The 19334-nt window shown below is 41.4% G+C and overlaps 1 protein-coding gene across 3 annotated transcripts in view; it reads left to right on the forward strand.

The window, feature by feature from the left end:
• The window catches only part of LOC139719952 (uncharacterized), a 64425-nt gene that overhangs the window by 21749 nt on the left and 23342 nt on the right, over positions 1 to 19334 (forward strand). Inside the window, exons 1-5 of one of the 3 annotated variants that reach the window (XM_071631333.1) lie at positions 330 to 614; positions 774 to 1296; positions 4348 to 4737; positions 17006 to 17172; positions 18456 to 18696. In XM_071631333.1, the coding sequence (XP_071487434.1) occupies positions 1045 to 1296; positions 4348 to 4737; positions 17006 to 17172; positions 18456 to 18696 (1050 nt within the window). In that variant the 5' untranslated portion in view covers positions 330 to 614; positions 774 to 1044. Of the gene's footprint in view, positions 1 to 329; positions 1297 to 4347; positions 4738 to 17005; positions 17173 to 18455; positions 18697 to 19334 lie in introns of those variants that run through there. The other 2 variants (XM_071631332.1, XM_071631331.1) reach the window with 2 other exon arrangements.

Raw genomic sequence — 19334 nt, forward strand, 5'->3', positions numbered from 1 at the left:
AAATATATGGCGGCCATCTTGGACGCCATCTTGGATTTGGAGACTTTTGCAACAAATTCTTTGAGGTAGACCAGTGGAATGTTGTTTGTTTCAATAAAAACTTGAAAATAAGCATGGTCTAGGTGTCTACTTAGTTTGTAGAGAGAGTGGAACTCGACCTCTGTACATGTTGTATTTAGCTCTTGGCCCCCCGGTTATATACTGTAGTTCGGCGTAATATCACGCGAACCTCGGCGTAACTAGTATACTAGTATTCAGTTTTGGACGTTGTGCATGCTGAGTACCCACGTAGAAGTAGAAGTACCAGAAATGTACTAGTACTCAGTAGTTGACTGTCTCTCCTGTGCATGCTATTTGTGTGCGCGGGTGTCACACGCGGCGTTCCATATACAGCAGGTGTCCCGAAATATAATAGGAATTAAATTGAGGGCCGGGTAGCGTTTTTTTTTTTTTAAGACGGCACAGATTGGGGCATGGCGCGTGTTAAACCTATGGGAAAAACGTTGGGTTCGGGTTTTTTGCCGCCTATCTTGACTCGATGTCTAGTTTAGACCCTCGATCGCATTGCCCTTCGATATTATGCAGACGACCTCGGGCGAACGACCTACGACAACGTAAGAATAGTACGAATTTGCTGTGAATTTGTGCACAGTGTGTGCACGGCTGATCACTTGATGAGGTATCGATCTACCTGCATGGAGGCGGCGCGGCCGGCTGTGTGAGAACCCATCATAGCCATCGGCCTACCCGGTCGTGTTCTTCATGTAAGCTAGGATCGAGCTGAAGACATTGAAGGCAAGTCATATCAAGTCAACTTGTGAGTGAGCGAGCAGGCACAGTACGGACGCCCACCGGAGATACTGGTGCTCGTGGTGACGGTGGTGGACTAGACTGTGGCCATACTTGGCTGTGCTGTGTATAAATTTACACTATGTTAACAGTTAACAATTAATGTTAGAGTAGACTATATGTTCTACTAAGATCAATACGAGTACGACTACGAGGATCTACTTGGACGACACGCAACAAAAGTCATAACACAAAATGGCTCACTACGATCCGACAAAGTGTGCTATGTGTATGACCCCCTTTACCAAAGGAAGTAAAGGGTATGGAAGGACAAGATTAAGTGTTTTAACAACGAGTCCAGGAACAGCATATAGACTCTGTCAGCGGACAGTATATCTGGACAATTTCATTTGTGGCCGGTGTAGGAGCATCTTCGTGAGAAACACCGTCAGAAGAGGCAATAAGAGAATTCATCCACGAGAGAAAAGACTCACTGTTAGGCCTAAGGTTAGTACTAACTCACTGTTACAGTGAGGGGTTGGGCTAACTCATCCCACGGGACATCTCGTCCCACCCGTCGAAGGTGGGCCGAGTTGTCCCACCCGTTGGCGTTGGTATCGATAGTGATCGTGAGCGCTTGTCTGTGTTTGAGTTAATTTTGTCTTTATGACGTCTTTCTAACAGTAATTTTTATGGAATTGTGTTTCAGTGGTTTCTTTAAAGAATATTTCAACTACCCGCCCGTATCCGTATCGACATTTACGGAGTAGCCGGCTGCTCCCTCTGCCTTTCGCCTCGCCGAGTGGGCATGGCGCTGCTAGCTCAGCTCTGCCACTGTGTGTGTGAGCGAGCTGCAGTGGCGAGACCAGTGCGGTGCGGATACGGCGAAGATGAAATCATGCGAACAAATATCGAACATTTCACCAAACATGCGCAAAATTAAACTCCCTCGAAGATGAAATTAGTTGAAGGTACCCTGAATACACCTTCATACTTGGTAAAATTGATAGTTTTTACAGAGATTTTTTGACAAAACGCAACTAAAACTTAGTGGGCCGAGTAAGCCCCCAGCACAGAAATGAATGTGCGCCTACGGGGATCGCGAATCGCGATAAAAACATTGGAAATTTCATTTTTACGTCGTCGTATCCCCCAAAAGTTGGAAAATATTCTTTAAAGAAACCACTGAACACAATTCCATAAAAATTACGGTAGAAAAGACGTCATAAAGACAAAATAAACTCAAACACAGACTAGTGCTCACGATCACTATCGATACCAACGGGTGGGACAACTCGGCCCACCTTCAATGGGTGGGACGAGTTGTCCCGTGGGCCGAGTTACATAGCCCGGATCCTACAGTGAAACCCTGTTATAACGAGGTCCGTGGGACCGGCGATATTACCTCGTTATAACCGGTACCTCGTTATAACCGTACGCATCAAAAACAAAGAAAAACATAAGCACGACGTCATATACCCATCAATCAAACTAAAGAACATCCTTTGCGTTGTTTTTACACAATTATGAGTCATTGTTATTGAGAGAATTAAGGGAAATTATTTGTGAATTGATACAAAAAAGACGGACAAAAGTAGGGGTCGAAAATGCCTTTAATTCTTGATTTTTCTTCTGAAAATCGCTTCGCATTATAGTTTGACAAGTAGACCTACAGTATACGGTATTATAATCGTGATTCTTTCTACACCTATCTCTTTTGTATTGAACCATTCTGAAAGTATATTTTTTCGTTTGTGAAAAACAGCATAGAATGATTAATGAACAAAAACAGATTGTATAAAATGCGTTTGTTAAGTTTTTCTAAACACCAGCGCAAATAGTAGAGTAACATACATGCGTTGTTTACCATAACTTTCGAGGAATTTTGCGCTTTTGGTTTCCAGTGGGAATGCGATGATTTCAGGAATCATTTCGGCTGTAATCTTATTCAATGTATGATCGTTGCGTCCGAAGGAATTAAAAATGCGTTCTATATTTTCTGCCGAAAATTTCTTCGCGTTTTCTACATCCGTTTTGGAAAAATATGCGACAAGAAATTTGGAAGGTTGTGATTCTTTTTACGCAAAACTGTACCTCGTAGCGCATTCTGAAAGAAAGAAAAATGTCCGTTGTGAAATGCAGTATTGAAGGATAATGAACAAACCCAAATCTATTCAAAACGTTGAATGCGTTTGTTTCTTTTTCTGAACGCTGACTCAAGTACATTAATACATGTTATTCAACTGTTTTTACGCTATTTTCACTCGGCGGGATCGTGGTGATTTCATTAATCATTTTGGCTATAATTGTAAATACACATTCATATTTACATTATCATATTTGTTAAATGATAATGAACAACCCAGATCTATTAAAACCGTTGAATGCGTTAGTTTCTTTTTCTGAACACCGACTCAAGTAGATTAACATGCGTTATTCAATCATTTTTACGCTACTGTCATCTGGCGGGATCGCGTTGATATCATTAATTATTTCGGCTTTAATTATACACATTCATATTTACATTATCATTAGTTAAATGATAATGAACAAACCCAGATTTATTGAAACCGTTGAATACGTTAGTTTCTTTTTCTGAACACTGACTCTTTTTACGCTATACTGTCACCCGGCGGGATCGCGATGATTTCATTAATTATTTCGGCTTGTAATCATACACACTCATATTTACTAACTAGCAAAACACACGTAATTCAGAATGAAAAATGGAAAGGATATAATAATGAGTTACACATGCATTCCATATGTCCATTTTTGGTCACGAGTGTCGCTACATGAAAAGTTTTTGAATGCATTTTCCCCTCTCTCTTGTTGCAGTGTGGTCTGATCGACCTTCTATCACGCAAGCGTATCTCGCGAAAAAGGAAAATAAAATGATAATATTTAATACAGTGGACTCCCGTTATAACGAAGTCCTCGGGACCGGCTATTTTCTTTCGTTATATATCGAAATTTCGTTATAACCGAATGAATAAACAATAAAAATACATAGAGTTGACAATGTTGTGGCCCTAAATTTTACTTCGTTGTAACCGGAATTTCGTTATAACCGTGTTCGTTATAACGGGAGTGCACTGTAACTTAGTCGGAACATCGGAAGGTATTCCTGTGTCTCAACGCGTGGATTAGAAGAAAACGTGGAAGGAACGGTACTCTGCTAAACGGGAAAGAGACATGGAAAGCGTGAATTCGGATTTCAATATTTCGTTTGTCGCGTGTTTGAAAGCAGCAAGTTAAGAAATGGAACCTCGTTATATCCGATCAAATTGCTTATGTTTTTCTTTATCATGATGCACCAAAATTGTCCTCGTTATAACCGGAATCTCGTTATAACCGAACTCGTTATAACCGATTCGTTCTGCCATAGGTTTACACGCAAAAAGGAAAACGGGACCAACGCGATCACCTCGTTATAAGCGGTTCCTCGTTATAACCGAACTCGTTATAACGGGGTTTCACTGTACTAAAGCTCTAACAGTGAGTGCTCTACCACAAGTAGGTAGTTCTAACATTACTGAACCATCTCTATTCACACAGAGCTCATTGACAGTGCCTCAGCCAAGCACTTCTTCCAGTTCTACTTTTGAGACTGAAAAGGTTGCTACTTTGCCAAATGATGGAGGTGGAAGTACGCAAGAGGATCGTGAATGTCATTCTACTGATGAAGCAATGGAGACAAATGTGGAAGTGGAAAGTGAGAGGGAGGATGACGTGGCCTGCAAGGATCCAGAAGGCGACAAGGAAACAGAGCTACCTGAGCATGAACACGAGGAAAAAACGACTTCTCAAGAAAAGTCTCCGCTGGAAAAAGCTTGTGCTTATTTTGCTCGGTCCTCGTACCTGCCTGGAATTCGTGCCCTTTTGAAAGTGTCTCCCAAAGTAAAAGAGTTTTTGATCATAGCAGTGGGGGAAATTATCAGAAGAGAGGTAATTAACACTATCATTACTATGAAACATGCTAACATATTAATTAGGTGGTGTATCAGTGGGGGATCCAGGAGGGGGGGGGGGGGGGCGCACAACCAGTTAAAAACAAAAACAAAAACAAAAAAATTGAAATGAAACCCGGAGGTGGCACAGGGGCGGCACCAGCTTTTTAGCTCACCTGAGCCAAAGGCTCAAGTGAGCTATTGCGATCGCCCTTCGTCCGGCGTCCGGCGTGCGTCGTGCGTCGTGCGTCGTGCGTCGTGCGTCGTGCGTCGTCCGTCGTGCGTCGTCCGTCGTGCGTCGTGCGTAAACTTTTTACATTTTCATCTTCTTCTTGAAAACCCCATGACCGATTTTCATCAAACTTGGCAGGTAGCATCCCTAGGGGGTTAGGAACTCAATTTGTTAAAATGGGCACCATGCCCCACCCAGGGGGCCCCCAGGGGGGCCCAAACCCCCCAAAATTAAGGAATCTGTAAAAATCTTCTTCTCTAGAACCAGAAGTGATAGAGCGAAGTTAATACTATGAGTTAGTACATTGATGACTGTAGTTTCAAGTTTGTTCATGGCAGAATCAGGGGTGCCCCCCTTGGGACCCAGGGGAGGGGGGTGGGGAAGGGTTCTAATGGGGCCTAAATTGTACATTTTCATCTTCTTCTTGAGAACTCCATGACCCATTTTCACCAAACTTGGCAGGTAGCATCCCTAGGGGGTTAGGAACTCCATTTGTTAAAATGGGCACCATGACCCACCCAGGGGGCCCCCAGGGGGCCCAAACCCCCCAAAATTAAGGAATCCGCAAAAACCTTCTTCTCTAGAACCAGAAGTGATAGAGCTAGGTTAATACTATGAGTTAGCACATTGATGACTGTAGTTTCAAGTTTGTTCATGGCAGAATCAGGGGTGCCCCCCTTGGGACCCAGGGGGGGGGGGGGGTGGGGGTGAGGAGGGGTCCTAATGAGGCCTAAATTGTACATTTTTATCTTCTTCTTGAGAACCCCATGACCCATTTTCACCAAACTTGGCAGGTAGCATTCCTAGGGGGTTAGGATCTCAATTTGTTAAAATGGGCACCATGCCCCGCCCAGGGGGCCCCCAGGGGGCCCCCAGGGGGCCCAAACCCCCCAAATGAAGGAATCTTTAAAAATCTTCTCTAGAATCAGAAGTTATAGAGCTGAGATAATACTATGAGTGAGTACATTAATGACTGTAGTTTCAAGTTTGTTCATAGGAGATCCAGGGGTGCCCCTCTTGGGGGTAGGGGGGAGGGGGGTGGTTGGAAGGGTCCAAATGGGGGCCTGAATTGTACATTTTCATCTTCTTCCTGAAAACCTCATGATGGATTTTTGTCAAACTTGGCAGGTAGCATCCCTAGGTGGTCAGGATCTCAATTTATCAAATTGGGCACCATGCCCCACCCAGAGGGCCCCAGGGGGCCCCAATTCCCCCAAATTAAGGAATCTTGAAAAAATTGGGCCCTTATTGTACATTTTCATCTTCCACTTGAGAATGCCTCGTCAAATTTTGGTAGAGCTGTGAATAATTTAGATTAGTGACTGCGTGAAAGGTGAACTTGCGATACTCAGGTGAGCGCTAGACCCGCGGGTCTCTTGTTTTCAAGGGGGATGCGTTTTGACAGTATATGTAAACTGCGAGATTTTTTTTCGATTTGATTTATTGGCTCCTGTGTCATCATGTACATTTACACATACTCCATATACAATGTATTGTACAAATTATACATGTGATTGTATTCATACACAAATCTTTCGCTATGAAGGACTATACGGGGGTACATTATAGTGACGGTGTGAGATCCTCGGCGATGATCCATACCGTTCTTCAGTGCGGAGGGTGTAGGAGGGGGATACCCCCTCCCACCGTAGGAACTTTTTGTAAAAACAAGAGTGTAAAAGTCGCATTTATAGAGCATAGTGAAAATAAAGATAACATGGAGGACTATTACGGGGGTACATTATGTGGCGGTGTGAGATCCTCGGCGAGGGAGCAAAGCAACCGAGCGGGAGACGGTGTAGGAGGGGGATACTAGTACCCTTCCCACGGAGGGACTTTTTGTAAAAAGAAAAAAAAAAGAGAATTGCATAACAACTGAATGCGAGCGAGCGGAGCGAGCGAGCTTGAAAGTTTTGATATTTTACAATACCAAACTGTGGTTTGTAGCTATAATTATTCTTTCGCTTTGGAAATGAAGGGGGGCGCACCGGGCGCAACTGCTGGCAATTACTGGCAGCAACATGAGGATAATGGCATAACGATTAAATGCGAGCGAGTGGAGCGAGCGAGCTTGAAAATTTTGACATTCTAGAGTTCAAAACTGCCGTTTTTAGCTCTATCTTTTCACTTTGGAGATTAAAGGGGGGGGGGGGTGTGGCGCACTGGGCACAACTGGGCAATTACTGCAGCAAGGTCAGGAGAATGGCTAAGCGATTGAATACGAGCGAGCTTGAAAATGTTGACATTTTACAGTCAAAAAATTACTGTTTGTAGCTATATTTTTATACCCCCACCCACACATAGTGTGTAGGGGGGGGGGGGTATATAGGAATCATCCTGAGGTCGGGTGGCCGGTCGGTCGGTCGGGCGGTCAGTGGTGATCAATGTGTTGCCATGGTAACGGCATATTTTGAATGAAAATCATACAAAGATATTGTGGATTCAGTTAAATCCCTCACTCTTTGAGCATTTGGCTTGAAATTTGGCACATGCAACCACTATAGCATATAGATACAATGTGCAAACTTAATCTTTCGTCAGTGGTGAACAATGGGTTGCCATGGTAACAGCAGCTTTTCACTGAAATGCATACAAAAATATTGTGAATTCAGGTAACTACCTCAGTCTTTGAGCATTAAGCTTGAAATTTGGCACATGTGAACACTATAGTATGTAGATGAGCATACATAGTCTTTGGTCATTGTTCATCAATGTGTTGCCATGGTAACAGTATATTTTGAATGAAAATCATGCAAAAATATTTCGGATTCAGTTAACTCCCTCAGTCTTTGAGCATTTGGCTTGAAATTTGGCACAGGTTACCACTATTGACCGATTCGGGTTCGTTGAGGGCAGCAGACATTTTACGGCACAGGGCGCAGCCATAGTGGGTGCATCGGTGTGTATCAGCCGACCCCCCCCCCCCCCCCCTGCTCTCCCCCACCCCCGGGCAACATGTTTATCACGCACTTGTAACAAAGGTTCGCGCACTAGCAAGCATTCGCGCACTCAGTACGAGACGCCCATTGGCTAACGCAGTTTTTCATTCTGCGCGCGTGCTAATGTAGGGAGAGGGGTGGGGGAGTGCGGGGGGGGGGGGGGGTCGGATGATACACCCAGTATGGCGCTGCCCATGCCAAAAATACACATAGCGCGTCACAGAATCGGTCAATAGCATATAGATGTTCAAACTTAATCTTTCATTATTGTTGAACAATGCGTTGCCATGGTAACAACATTTTTTCACCAAAAAGCATGTGGATTCTGCCAACTCCCTCAGTCTTTGAGCATTTAGCTTAAAATTTGGCACACCTGACCACTATGGTATGTAGATGTGCAAACTTAACCTTTCGTCATTGTTGATCATTGTGTTGCCATGGTAACAGCATTGTTTGAATGAAAATCAATATAAAAATATTGTGGATTCAGATTAACTCCCTCAGTCTTTAAGCATTTGGCTTGAAATTTGGCACATGCAACCATTGTAGTACAGAGATATGCAAACTTTGTATTTCATCATTGTTGAGCAATGTGTTGCCATGGTAACAGTGCATTTCGAATGAAAATCATACAAACATTTCAATTAGATCCTAACTCTCTATGTTTATAGCGTTTTGGCTTCATATTTGGCACATGTTACCTCTACATTACCTAGATGTGCAAAAACTCTTTTGTCAGTGTTGAAAATGTGTTGCCATGGTAACAGTATATTTTGAATGAAAATGATAAATTTCGCTATAACCATGTTCGTTATAAGTGAATTTTGTACCATAGACTTGAATGGTGATAATTTTGGGACCAGAAGATTTACTTCGTTATAACGAAATTTCGTTATAACCGTGTTCGTTGTAACGGGAGTGCACTGTAGCATCAGTGTTGCCAGAGCTGGGGTGCGATTGTTTTTGTTTTTGTTTTGATTTTGTTTTGTTTTGTTTTTTGTTTTTTTTCCTCCTGGTGCAAAATATGAAGAAAAATAAAAGAAAAAACCAATTATTTAGCGCCCGGTATTGAGGTCGCTCGCAGACTGAAGCTTTTTTTTTTTTTAAAGGTTCTTCAAGGGGGGTGCGTTCGCACCCAGCGCACCCCCCCTGGTGACGCCCCTGTGGCACCAGAAATATTAGTCATGCCCCCCTTTACAGAATTCCTGAATCCACCCCTGTGTATGGTGGTGGTATCTGAGATGAAGATAATCTATACTAAGAGTACCAATATATGGCTAGATGTCAAATAGTGGGCAATTCCATGATAAAGTAGACAATTCCATGATAAAGTGGACATGACCATCAAATTTTTGAAATGGTCAAATCTCATTATACCCCCGCCAAACGAAGTTTGAAGGGGGTATAAGAATCAGCGGACGGTCGGGCGGTCGGTCCGTTGCAAATCTTGCGTCGCGAACTACTTCCTCAGTTTTCAACCTATTCCCATAAAACTTGGCACAGATGTGTGCCTTGGGTTGTAGATGTGCAAGACGTATTTTTTTACAGTACCCAAAAGTACGTTGCCATGGTAACGGCATATTATGGGCAAAAATGGGTACAAATCTTGCGTCGCGAACTCCTCCCACAGTTTTTGATCAATTTTTATGAAATTAGGTACAGATGTTCATCAGAATATGTTAATGTGCAAGACACATATTTCTGCAGTGGCAAAAAGTGTGTTGCCATGGTAACGGCATGTTATTGGTAAAATATAGGGCAAAATGCTTCATGGCAAAACTGCTTCATCAGTGTTCTTCCAATTCTCATGGAATTCATATTGAATGTTTGTCTTAGGATATAGCTCAGCATGACACATTTCTTGACAGTGACAAAAAGTATGTTGCCATGGTAACAGCTCACATATTATGAGCCAAAATGATGGAAAATTTTTTGTTGCAAACTACTTCCTCAGTTTTTGCCCAATTTCCATGAAACTTGGTACAGATGTGTGCCTTTGGTTGTAGATGTGCAAGACGCATTTTTTGACAGTACCCGAAAGTACGTTGCCATGGTAACGGCATATTAATGGCAGAAGATCAAGGAAAGATCTTGCGGATTTAACTACTTCCTCAGTTTTTTGACCAAAGCTTATGAAATGTGGCACACACCTTGATCTTGGTGGGAAGATGTGGAAGACATATTTTTCGGACGTGTCGGAAGCTGCGTTACCATGGTAACGGCATATAAATGGCAGAAGATCAAGGAAAGATCTTGTGGATTGAACTACTTCCTCTGTATTCGACTGAAGCTCATGAAATGTGGCACACACATTGGTCTTGGTGGGAAGATGTGCAAGACATATTTTTTGGACGTGTCGGAAGCTGCGTTGCCATGGTAACGGCATATTAATGGCGGAAGATCAAGGAAAGATCTTGTGGATTGAACTACTTCCTCAGTTTTTGACAAAAGCTTATGAAATGTGGCACACACAATAGTCTTGGTGGGAAGATGTACAAAACATATTTTTCGGACGTGTCGGAAGCTGCGTTGCCATGGTAACGGCATTTAAATGGCAGAAGATCAAGAAAAGATCATTCCTTGGGTAAGACTGTCGTCACGGGGCGGGGGTATTAATCACCTTAAGTGATATTTTTCATTTTGGTATATGAAAGCTTAAGGACTGAATTTTTCATATTTGACCATCTTTTTAAAAAAATTACATCATTAACTTTGCTAAATATGTGCATAAAATCAGCATGATTATATTTGACATAAATGTCTGAAAAATATAATGAAGTTAAATGAATGTAGCATAAAAAAAAATGAAAAAGAAGGTAAAAACTTTGCCTTTGTTTTCAGAGTTTAAGGGTTGAACATCATTACCAAATCATCAAAGTGCAAGATTTTCTGTGTTTTAAGTTTCAGCGAACATCGCATTTTATACGATCATCTATGATGTCATGGTGTTATGGTAAAAACTGATGTCTTTTGTATTGTTTGAAAATTACAAACCCAAAAGGGTTTATTTTGATAGCCCAAATCATGACCACATGTAGCTACCATCATGCAAGTCCTAAGTGAGTACACCGTTAACTCATTTTGTTAATTAAAGCTGATTAAAATGTGTCTCGGTGTTACAGTGACTATAACACAGTGACTATAACACCGTGACTTGCATTGCAATAACACAGGACACTTACTGGTACCATATTACACATGATAATAAACTGTTGAGGTGACCATCTGATTTCTCTGTCACATTTACTCAAAAGATAGAGATTTTTCAAGGATTGTTCATAACAGATGGGTCAAGCTATATCCACAAAGACTATCACTTGTACTTGTTGCCAGCATCATGCAATTTTAACCCTTTCTGTGCCAAAAATTGAGAACTGTATTTACAATGCAGTGGGGTTTGATATGCCAATCAACACTCGGAGCACAGGGTGGGTTGAAATGGAAGCAGTCCACTCACAGTGTGCCACCTAAAGATTCATAACTATCCACAGCAAACCTTTCTGAACGTTTTGAACTTTAAATTACAGTAAAGGCAACAGTTTACAGTAGTTGAGTTAATACCCTTTGTTTAATATTTTTATCATAATTGACAATTTTATCACATGGTTTGACTCTTCTTTTGTAGACTAAAATGTGTTCCTAACATGATAAACAGTCTGAAGTCTTGCTGCAGCTTGCCTGGTATCCTAAAGAATTACTTAGGGCATACTGAAACTAGATTGATGTGTCCACCAAGAGTTAATCTTCGTGTGCATGGTGCTGTGCGCAGTCTTACAAGTTTCACCATTAAAAGAGCCACACTCATTAGGATTTATTTGTATGAATGAGAATTTGCGTTGTAATCATTTTTATGTACAGTTGAACCTCTTGTATCTGGACAAGTCGGGACCGGGGCTCATCCGGATAAGGGATTTGGCCGGATACGTGAGACTCAATGCTTTATACATATAATGCACATACGTACTGATGTAGCCCATTGTAGTACACATAGTAATGTGTATACTGCAACCTTTTCATTGTTACACTCAGTAACAGACCCCAATATAGAGGTTCGTGTTTGCAAGAATGAAATCATTTTCTTTTATAAATACTTGGGATGATTTACCTAAATGATTATTAGCTCACCTGAGCCGAAGGCTCAAGTGAGCTATTGCGATCGCTCTTCGTCCGGCGTCCGTCGTGCGTCGTCCGTCGTCCGTCGTCCGTTGTGCGTCGTCCGTCGTCCGTCGTGCGTAAACTTTTTACATTTTCATCTTCTTCTTGAGAACCCCATGACCGATTTTCACCAAACTTGGCAGGTAGCATCCCTAGGGGGATAGGATCTCAATTTGTTCAAATGGGCACCATGGCCCACCTGGGGTGCCCCAGGGGGGCCCAAACACCCTAAAATTAAGGAATCTTTAAAAATCTTCTTCTCTAGAACCAGAAGTGATAGGGCTTAATTGATACGTTGAGTAAGTACATTGATGACTGTAGTTTCAAGTTTGTTCATGGAGGAATCAGGGGTGCCCCGCTTGGGACCCAGGGGAGGGGGGGGTGGGGAGGGGTCCTAATGGGGCCTAAATTGTACATTTTCATCTTCACTTTGAGATCGCCATGTCTGATTTTCACCAAATTTGGTAGGTAGCATCCCTAGGGGGATAGGATCTCAATTTGTTCAAATGGGCACCATTGCCCACCTGGGGGGTCCCTAGGGGGCCAAACCCCCTAAACTTAAGGAACCTTTAAAAATCTTCTCTAGAACCAGAAGTGATAGGGCTTAGATGATACTCTGAGTAAGTACATTGATGACTGTAGTTTCAAGTTTGTTCATGGGGGAATCAGGGGTGCCCCCCTTGGGGCCCAGGGGAGGGGGTGGGGAGGGGTCCTAATGTGGCCTAAATTGTACATTTTCATCTTCACTTTGAGATCGCCATGTCTGATTTTCACCAAACTTGGTAGGTAGCATCCCTAGGGGGATAGGATCTCAATTTGTTCAAATGGGCTCCATTGCCCACCTGGGGGTCCCTATGGGGCCAAACCCCCTAAAATTAAGGAACCTTTAAAAATCTTCTCTAGAACCAGAAGTGATAGGGCTTAGATGATACTATGAGTTAGTACATTGATGACTGTAGTTTCAAGTTTGTTCATGGGGTTGGTGGAATCAGGAGTGCCCCCCCCACCCCCCCCCCCCCCCCCCCCCCCCCCTTAGGACCCAGGAGAGGGCTGGGGAGAAGTCCTACAATACAGTTGTAATGGAGCCTGAATTGTACATGTTCATCTTCTTCTTGAAAACCTCAAGATGAATTTTGACCAAACTTAGCAGGTAGCATCCCTAGGGGGATAGAATCTCAATTCCTTCAAATGGGCACCATGTCCCTCTGGTCCCCCCCCCCCCCCCCCCACATTAAGGAATATGTAAAATCTTCTGCTCTAGAACCAGAAATGATAAAGCAAAGTTAATACCATGAGTTTGTACATTGATGACTTTAGTTCCAAGTTTGTTAATTGCAGATTCAGATCCAGGACTGCCTGCCCCCCCCCCCCCCCCCCCCCCCCCGAGTTGGGGGGGGGGGGGGAGGGATCCATATGCAGACCTAAAGTTTCCAATGTTCTCAGGTAAGAGTGTGCAAGAATGCATGGAAGGTGAAATTGCGATACTCAGGTGAGCGCGTGACCCGCGGGTCTCTTGTTAAGAAATGTATCAAGTAGATCTTGAAACTTAACAGTACGAGTCGACAAAACTGCGCTTCAAAATTTTGAGTGTTCAATATCATTTGTTGCTCAGCCAATGACTCAAAAGTGTCACAGTGTTATCGTGGAATTGCCCATAAGGTACTTTTCTGATCAAATTTGCGTCACTGCTACAAATGTTACAATAATGATATACGGTAATAATCCCTAAAGTGTCCACTTTAAGAATCCGGGCGCCAAAAGTTTGCTTCTTAAATAGTTTAAAAATTATGGCAGATTTTGTGGAAAGATGCGTCAATTTTTTACCCTTAATCTTTTTATATGTTGTAGCGTTCGCGCGGATGCGCGGTTTTGCAGATGACCGAAAGTTTTCAATGTCTGCAAGTAATATGTAGTTTAATGCCCCCTCACTGTACAAGCATTCTAGCCTGGAACCATTAAACTCAGGTATGCCAAGTTCAAAACAAGTTTATTTACGTGAGATTTTCATGAATTGGCATCTCGGCGAGAGAATGTGTGCACGAGGGAGGGTTTGGGAGAGGTTTTTCCCCCTCGCACAGTAGGGAACTTAACTCAATTTTTAGCTCTTAATGGTGCGATCAGGTGCATGTATACTTAAGTGTAAGTGCCTGTTTTTTACTTATTTTGGCAGACAACAGGGAAATATACCTTCAGTTGCAATTATCACTTTAATAATCCTTTGAGCTATGCTCATTATTATAAGCCCAAGTTGCAGACTTCGCCTGATGCGTGAGAAAAATGGGTGCCACGTGTGACATCACGAGATGGCCCCTAAATGTTTGAGTCTCACGCATTTGTGCGTGAGACTTGGTAGACATTGCACATTCAGTACTTGAGACCATTCTGAAGCAAAGAATTTTCACACAACAATAGATACAACATGATGTTCTCTTATATGAATCCGACAAGAATTTGAACAATCACCCCCAGCATTCCCACTAATTCCCACTGATCAGTTTAACTAGCCATCCCCTTTAACCCTAATCAGGCTGGGGGGGGGGGGGGGGAGGGCGGAATCTGCCCCCTCGATGTTTCGCGCAATATCTTCGCAGCGCGATAAGCTCCCGCCGCGATGTTTCATGACTTTTTTCTTTCAAGTATCGCGCAACTTTTGAGACCAAAATTGTTGTGCCCGCACGTACCGTTTTGACGCGACGCCCGTTCGAAAAAAATTCGTGATTTTGTGTACAAATCCAATGCCAATGCAAATTGTGAAATTAATTTATTTTAGCATTTTCGAAAAATTAATTCACATCGAAAAAAAAATTCATATCTTGACTTATGTTAGAATGGACGAAAATAAGTGATTTAGAGCCCAAAACTGATTTTATGCATAAATTACAATAATTGATTAATATATAAGATACGAAAAATTTTTTGGAGAAAGCAACCATTCATTTTGATAGTATACGTGGCGGGCGTCGTGTGTGCCGATTTTCGGCGCGATCACGCGTTCCATAGGCGAGATCTGAAGGCCCCCCGCCGCCGCCCCCCCCAGATATAGCATAGCCAAAAAAGCCCAGCCTGATTAGGGTTAAAGGGGCATTCCGGACGATTTTCATAATTTCACATCATAAAGTACATAAATCAACAGCTCCATGTATAGATTCGTGGAATTTATTGTGGTCCTTGAGCAGAGAAACCAATTAATTGAAAATCTTAAACAAATTACACTGAACAGTGTTGATGACATCAGAGCCTCATATATTTCATAAATGTAGCAGTGTAATTCCATTACAATACCACTTGCTCAACAAGTTCACCTGTGAAAAATCTATGCATGCCTTCTTCTTTTGTTCTGCTTCCTTGAGCCCCAACTCATGCATTCTTATCATGCTTATGGTGAGGCTGGCATGTCATCATCCTTGTTCATTGCAATTCGTTATAAATTTTGAAAACACTCTCATTCCTTATCCCAATCACTATAAATTCTGAAATTCTGTACTCAGTTTAACTGATTTATAGCTGTTCAAATGTAAAAGTCTGAAAATCATCCGGAGGTCCCCTTTAAGCATGTCCAAAAACATGCAATTATGCAAGAATCAGACAAATGGCTGCTGTAATGGTTTAGCATAACATGTACATGTACACGTAGACCTTTTATTCAGCAGACAATGGAATATCTTTAGAATTACTACCTGTACATTGTGCAAGGTTTCTAGCTATTTTTATGCCTCTGCCACGAAGTGGTGCCGGAGGCATTATGTTTTCGGGTTGTCCGTCCGTCTGTCCGTCCTTCCGTCCGTCCTTCTGCCCGTCCCTAATGAATTTTGTGGACAGGGTAACTATCAAAACCTTTTGAGGTATCCTAATGAAACTTGACATGTATGTGTATTAGGGGGTGAAGTTGTGCCTTTGGGTGCACGTGGTCAAGGTCAAAGGGCAAAAGGTCAAGGTCAAATACATAAGATTTTACTATTTCCATCATATCTATGCAATGCCTGAAGATATTTTCTTGAAACTTAGTGTATGCATGTATTACCCGATTAAGATTCTCTGGTGAAAGTTTGGGTCATGAGGTCAAAAGGTCAAAGGTCAAAAGGTCAAGTAAAAATATTAAAACTTCACCTTTTTTCTCTGTACCTTGGAAATTGTTCAAGGTATCTTCATGGAACATAGTATATGTACTGACTTGCAGTGATTATCTAGACAATTAAGGGTTCATGGGGTCAAAGGTCAGGGGTCAAAGGTCAAGGGCAACACTTCAAAATTTTACTATAATTTCCTTCATGTTTATGCAATGCCAGCGGGATTATATATTTTTTTTTTCACTAGGTGTATGCATGTATTTACCTAATAGAGATTCTCTGGAAAGTTTTTTTTTCTTTTGTTTTTGCCTCGAAGGTCAAAAGGTCAAAGATCGAGTGAAAGCGCTGAAATTAGTTTTTCCTCCATACTTCGGAAGTGGCTCAAGTTATCTTGAAACATACTACATATTTATGCATGTTTTGCCTGACGGTGATTATCTTATGAATTTTAGGGTCAAAGACCAGTTGAAAATGGTATCAATTTACTATTCAGTACAGAAATTGCACTTTTTCTCCATACCTTGAAAATTACTCAATGCATTATAAACATATGAATGGGTCAAAGTCAGGTTAAAGTCCATAAATCCCAAATACATGCACTCAGTTCATCCAATTAAACCTAGGTCAATGAAGGTGAACATTCAACACATTTGTGTCAAACTTGTCATTTTAATATTCTGCCAGTTTTGTGAAAATGTAGTCACACATTGTCCACATGTACTTATTTAGACCTATTAGGAGAATCATGCATTTAATATGGCGGAGGCATACCAGTCGCCATAGCGACATTTCTAGTTGTGTTTTCATTCTGTTTATTTTTGCTTGAAGCCTTTGGTAAATTTGTACCCCATTCCCTTTTCATTATTCATGCAGATGAAGCAGCAACCAAGAGTACATGCTTTTGAGCAAGATGTCAGTCTGTCCGCACTGAATTCGTTTTCCTGGGAAGGAGCGTTGGAGGAGGCACGCCAAAGCATGCCAGCAGTCGTCGGCTGCCTTTGGGAAATGATGCCGTACAAGAAGAAAGGAGCAGACGAGAGGTCATTACGAATTCTTGTAGTTTAGTTTTGGATCTTACAGTGAACCCATGCCAAAGTTGACTCAGTGTGCCATGGTGTAAACACCCTGTGTGCCAGATTGAGAGTGCAACATACAGTGTAGTCATGTGTTGGGAATACATTCTGGTGCGAATACATTCTGTTTTTCAAATCTATGTAACTTTCATAGATTTTTGTTACCATAAACATACACGTAAAAGTATAATGAACAAAGTTGTAGAAAAAGTGCCAAGCTATGTATTGATGTGAATTGTACAAAAAGCTAAGATTGTTTCCTTTTAAACGATCATTAACTACAGTATTGTCGAAGCATGGCTTTTGCATGGAAACCAGTGACCAAAGTCTAAATTTACTGAATTTGCAATGTCAGTAGGGAACACTGCTTGATAGTCAATCACCACATAAAATGAAAGAGCCAATGACAGGAATCAAATCGCTTGAATGCTTTCATTGTACTGTCACATTTGGCAATTTATCAATTGGTTTGTGTGAGTTTTTGTGACTGAGCAAAATATTCGAAGTTGGCATGCTGTTGACTGATTCGATTTTTGCGAATGTGGCACATACATGTATAGTGTTTAAGAAATGTCTTTGACTTTCAGAGAATTCGATGTTAAGATTGATTGAAATCAATAGAGAATATAAATCAATTGAAGTCAATAGAGAATTGTACTGTCACATTTGGCAATTTATCAATTGGTTTGTGTGAGTTTTTGTGACTGAGCGAAATATTCGAAGTTGGCATGCTGTTGACTGATACGGTTTTTGCGAATGTGGCACATACATGTTTAGTGTTTAAGAAATGTCTTTGACTTTCAGAAAATTCGATGTTTAGATTGATTGAAATCAATAGAGAATATAAAGAGAAAAGGACTTAAAAAAAGACCTTTGACTGAGGCAGTTATTCAACTTACATACATGTATACAAGGTTCACTTGTGCAAGGTTGATTGTATTAAATGGAATTTTCCTTCCAGCATGGTGATACTCCAGTACAAACCTAGGAATGTCAGGTTGTTGTTATTTTTCATGTGTCATTAAAGATAGAATATACAGTAGAATCTTGTTATAACAAAGTCCTCAGGACCTGCAGTTTGGTTTCATTATATCAAAATTTGGGTATAACTGTAACAAATAAACAAAAAAAAAAATATAGAACGCATAATGTTGCAGCCTGAATTTTTACTTTGTTGTAACTGGAATTTCATTGTAACCATGTTAGTTACATGTATAACGGGAGTGCACTATATTCAACTTTATTTGCAGCAACCTAACTCGAAAGGCTGGTCAAATGCTGGCAATTGCGCTCCATGCCAGAAACCGGAGAAGGTACAAGTTTGTGCAAGCTGCAATGGGAATAGAGCTGTGGAGGCAGCGGGCCAGTCAGAAGGTGTTCGGCATTTTGAACGGCTTGGGGATATCGCAGAGCAAGACTACAATGAAAACGTACGCCAATAGCATCGTGCAAGAGTATGACAAGAAACTCCTGACATGGAAAGAATCACAGGTACCAGTATTTAAAATGAGAGAAAAAAAAAAGAGTACTTCACTCTGGACGAGGGCATTACTAAAATATGTCAACTTCAGTTAAAGTCTGAAGTACCGAAGTGTATAAAAATTACAATTGTCTTTCTAGTTCGAAGGACTTTAAACTAAGAATTTGAATTTCTTTAAACATTAATGTTTTCAATTTTCTATTTCAAGGAATAAGGGAAATGTGAATGTCTTGGGTGGGTACAAATTGTATGTGATATCACAATTTATGCAGTACTTTCAATGTAAGTTCATTGACCTTTTGAAATCTGTTCTCTGACTTCACCAAAATTCAAATTTTACCGGCTTTCTTAGGTGATTTACAAATTTTGTAAATGTGTACCTGTGGTGTGGGTTTTATGGTCAATACCTAAAAGATGTTGGAAATCATTCAGATCCCATGATGCTAATCAGGGAAAATTCATAGTATATTTTGACATTGGCCTTGCCAGAATTTACCCATCTTTGGGCTACAGTAGACCGAAATCTTTAAGAATACAAAATATACGTACACGGCTCTATGTACCTGTGATGTGAGGTTTAGTAGTGTTCTGAGCTCAGTTCAGATCTGTGAAAGTTAATGAGAGTACATCAAAGTACTGTGAGTGCAGT

The sequence above is a fragment of the Diadema antillarum genome, unplaced genomic scaffold (genome assembly GCF_040938485.1).
Source record: "Diadema antillarum isolate AM-2024a unplaced genomic scaffold, OU_Dant_1.0 scf00000117, whole genome shotgun sequence".
NCBI classification, from domain to species: domain Eukaryota; kingdom Metazoa; phylum Echinodermata; class Echinoidea; order Diadematoida; family Diadematidae; genus Diadema; species Diadema antillarum.